At 58.1% G+C, this 4051-nt stretch overlaps 1 protein-coding gene across 1 annotated transcript in view; it reads left to right on the top strand.

Annotated features, from left to right (window-relative positions):
* Window positions 1-3782, top strand: part of TXNIP (thioredoxin interacting protein) — a 5620-nt gene extending 1838 nt beyond the window's left edge. The window contains exons 4-9 of the mRNA XM_018575842.1: window positions 229-331; window positions 426-682; window positions 994-1153; window positions 1308-1497; window positions 3152-3462; window positions 3547-3782. Coding sequence (XP_018431344.1) covers window positions 229-331; window positions 426-682; window positions 994-1153; window positions 1308-1497; window positions 3152-3462; window positions 3547-3782 — 1257 coding nt within the window. The remainder of the gene's footprint in view (window positions 1-228; window positions 332-425; window positions 683-993; window positions 1154-1307; window positions 1498-3151; window positions 3463-3546) is intronic.
* Window positions 3783-4051: the final 269 nt, after the last annotated feature.

Raw genomic sequence — 4051 nt, 5'->3', positions numbered from 1 at the left:
ATTATTACGTTTGGTTAGGACCAGAATTGGTGTTTTTGGTGTAATCCGCAGCCGACTTCTGGAAGGTCAAGGTCATAGCTAAGCAGCCGTGTCATTTAAGTAATGAGCATTACCGATTAACGCCAGAAGTCAAAGTGTCGCCACGCCTAGCTGACCCGGAACCGGTGTTGTCTGGATTTCATGCTCGGTGGAGCTTTATTGACCGTAATGTCCTTTTCCTCCTTTCAGTCTCCTGTCTCCGGCAAGAAATACAAGAAGATGACTTGCCTGTTCATCCCTGATGGCCACATCACCATGAGTGCCAGCATCAACCGCAAGGGATTCTGTGAAGGTGAGTCTTCTCCGCGTGTCCTGTGGTGGCGCGGCTTGACTCCACAAATTGGCTTTACCCCGTTCTAATCTTTCTGCCCCTTCCGTGTTTGTAGGCGACGACATCTGCATCTCCGCTGACTTTGAGAATACCTGCTCCCGCATCGTCGTCCCCAAAGCTGCCATCATCGCCAAGCACACCTACTTGGCCAACGGCCAGACCAAAGTCTTCTCCCAGAAGCTGTGCAGCGTGCGGGGGAACCACATCATCTCCGGCATGACGGACTCCTGGAGAGGAAAGAGTATCCGCGTCCCGAAGATCAAACCTTCCATCCTCAGCTGCAACATCCTCAGAGTGGAATACTCTTTACTGGTACGTCCATCTTCGTCCTCCCTTCCGTCCTTCGTCCTCCCTTCCGTCCTTCGTCCGTTCTTCCGTCCTTCGTCCGTTCTTCCGTCCTTCCGTCCTCCCTTCCGTCCTTCGTCCTCCCTTCCGTCCTTCGTCCGTTCTTCCGTCCTTCGTCCGTTCTTCCGTCCTTCCGTCCTCCCTTCCGTCCTTCGTCCTCCCTTCCGTCCTTCGTCCTCCCTTCCGTCCTTCGTCCTCCCTTCCGTCCTTCGTCCTCCCTTCCGGTCCTCTAGAAGGAATATTTCCACCGGTAACTAAATTCCTCCTTTACATTTCAGGTTTACGTCAGTGTCCCCGGAGCAAGGAAGGTCATCCTGGACTTGCCCCTCGTCATCGGCACCAACTCCTCTGGTTTCAGCAGCCGCACCTCAAGCATGGCCAGCCAGGTCAGTTCGGAGATGAGTTGGGTGACGCTGAACATCCCCGGCACTCCAGAAGGTGTGTATTCCATGATACACGCTCGTCTATACATGCTCGTGTCTGCTCATGCGTGTGTACGTGTCTGCTCATGCGTGTGTACGTGTCTGCTCATGCGTGTGTACGTCTCGCCCTAACGGTTCGCACATTAAACTTGCCGCCTTTGCTCTCGCAGCTCCTCCTTGCTATCTGGATATTGTTGCCGAGGACCACAGGATTGAAAGCCCAACAACGCCTCTGATCGATGAGCTGGACAACATCTGCGACAGTCCCATCTTCATGTACGCCCCGGAGTTCAAGTTCATGCCGCCTCCGACCTACACCGAGGTAAGCTCGGAGAGTTCATCTGTAGAAACATCTCACTGGTCATGATGTTGCCTCTCTCAGACCCGCCCGATAGCCGTATGTCTGTCCTGTGGGTTACCGGCTATGGGCCTCCTAGATACCTTGGGGCGGGGACTGGGCCTCCTAGATACCTTGGGGCGGGGACTGGGCCTCCTAGATACCTTGGGGCGGGGACTGGGCCTCCTAGATACCTTGGGGCGGGGACTGGGCCTCCTAGATACCTTGGGGCGGGGACTGGGCCTCCTAGATACCTTGGGGCGGGGACTGGGCCTCCTAGATACCTTGGGGCGGGGACTGGGCCTCCTAGATACCTTGGGGCGGGGACTGGGCCTCCTAGATACCTTGGGGCGGGGACTGGGCCTCCTAGATACCTTGGGGCGGGGACTGGGCCTCCTAGATACCTTGGGGCGGGGACTGGGCCTCCTAGATACCTTGGGGCGGGGACTGGGCCTCCTAGATACCTTGGGGCGGGGACTGGGCCTCCTAGATACCTTGGGGCGGGGACTGGGCCTCCTAGATACCTTGGGGCGGGGACTGGGCCTCCTAGATACCTTGGGGCGGGGACTGGGCCTCCTAGATACCTTGGGGCGGGGACTGGGCCTCCTAGATACCTTGGGGCGGGGACTGGGCCTCCTAGATACCTTGGGGCGGGGACTGGGCCTCCTAGATACCTTGGGGCGGGGACTGGGCCTCCTAGATACCTTGGGGCGGGGACTGGGCCTCCTAGATACCTTGGGGCGGGGACTGGGCCTCCTAGATACCTTGGGGCGGGGACTGGGCCTCCTAGATACCTTGGGGCGGGGACTGGGCCTCCTAGATACCTTGGGGCGGGGACTGGGCCTCCTAGATACCTTGGGGCGGGGACTGGGCCTCCTAGATACCTTGGGGCGGGGACTGGGCCTCCTAGATACCTTGGGGCGGGGACTGGGCCTCCTAGATACCTTGGGGCGGGGACTGGGCCTCCTAGATACCTTGGGGCGGGGACTGGGCCTCCTAGATACCTTGGGGCGGGGACTGGGCCTCCTAGATACCTTGGGGCGGGGACTGGGCCTCCTAGATACCTTGGGGCGGGGACTGGGCCTCCTAGATACCTTGGGGCGGGGACTGGGCCTCCTAGATACCTTGGGGCGGGGACTGGGCCTCCTAGATACCTTGGGGCGGGGACTGGGCCTCCTAGATACCTTGGGGCGGGGACTGGGCCTCCTAGATACCTTGGGGCGGGGACTGGGCCTCCTAGATACCTTGGGGCGGGGACTGGGCCTCCTAGATACCTTGGGGCGGGGACTGGGCCTCCTAGATACCTTGGGGCGGGGACTGGGCCTCCTAGATACCTTGGGGCGGGGACTGGGCCTCCTAGATACCTTGGGGCGGGGACTGGGCCTCCTAGATACCTTGGGGCGGGGACTGGGCCTCCTAGATACCTTGGGGCGGGGACTGGGCCTCCTAGATACCTTGGGGCGGGGACTGGGCCTCCTAGATACCTTGGGGCGGGGACTGGGCCTCCTAGATACCTTGGGGCGGGGACTGGGCCTCCTAGATACCTTGGGGCGGGGACTGGGCCTCCTAGATACCTTGGGGCGGGGACTGGGCCTCCTAGATACCTTGGGGCGGTCTCCTAGATGGCAAGTCCCAGAGAAAGTGAACTCAATCTTGTTTTGTCTCCTCCTCCTCCAGGTGGACGCCAATAAGAATTCCTGCGCTGATTAGACGGAACGTAGAAGCACTTGTTGTTTCCTCAAGCTCTGACCTTGGCGAGAAGCGCGGCTCCGAGCAGGTCCCATCTTCTCCTCTTGCGGCCTTTTTCTTATTTTGGAAGTTGACGCCGAGGGGGCCGCCATCACTGCGAGAGTCGCCACCCCAAGACCGTTCTTCTTCAGATGGGCCACCACAATGCAAAGCCGTTGGCCCCGCCCAACCCTCGGCCCTGAGTTTGGGTTGTCCTAGTAGATGGGAAACGAGGACTCTCCAAGGCCGCCGGTTCTCGGGTCAGTGCGCCGGTTCTGTACCATCGGACTTTTTATGACTGTTTCAGAATCTTTTTATACCACGGAGATCAATTTTTCTTTGAGAGTCGAGTATTTCAAGTCGCGAGAGCGAACGCCGACCTTCCTACGCCCCGATGATGATGACTGTGGTGCCTTCTATATATAAAGGGAAGTTCATCGTCGGAAAGCATTCCAGCGTGTGCTTTATGTACCCGCCGGGCTCGGTGAACGCACTCCACGAGGTGACCTTCGAAGCCTGCGTCAGTATCTGCGTCCCGTGCTTCGCATCCTTCGCACCAGCTCTCCGGGACGTGTCGTGATTGTGACATGCGTTTCTGTATCTGTGATTGTAACATGTGTTTCTGTGTTGTATTAGAGGAAAGCAGTGTTACGTTGTTGTTTTTTTAGCACTTTTTTGTTACTTGGACTTGTGTAAGCAAACGCACTTCTTCTCTCTTTACGAGGCTCGACCACTACGACCCTGCGTCCGTCAGTCTTCCGGATCATCTGCCTTTATCTAGAACTTCCAGAAGTTTCTGCATCGCCTTCTCCTAACCATAAACTGTGACCTCTGGGCTTTCTGACCATG

This window comes from Nanorana parkeri, unplaced genomic scaffold (assembly GCF_000935625.1).
Source record: "Nanorana parkeri isolate BGI_ZX_2015 unplaced genomic scaffold, ASM93562v1 scaffold5058, whole genome shotgun sequence".
In the NCBI taxonomy this organism is placed as follows: Eukaryota; Metazoa; Chordata; class Amphibia; order Anura; family Dicroglossidae; genus Nanorana; species Nanorana parkeri.
Note: the sequence above shows the minus strand (reverse complement) of the source record. Positions and strands in the feature narration are given on the sequence as shown.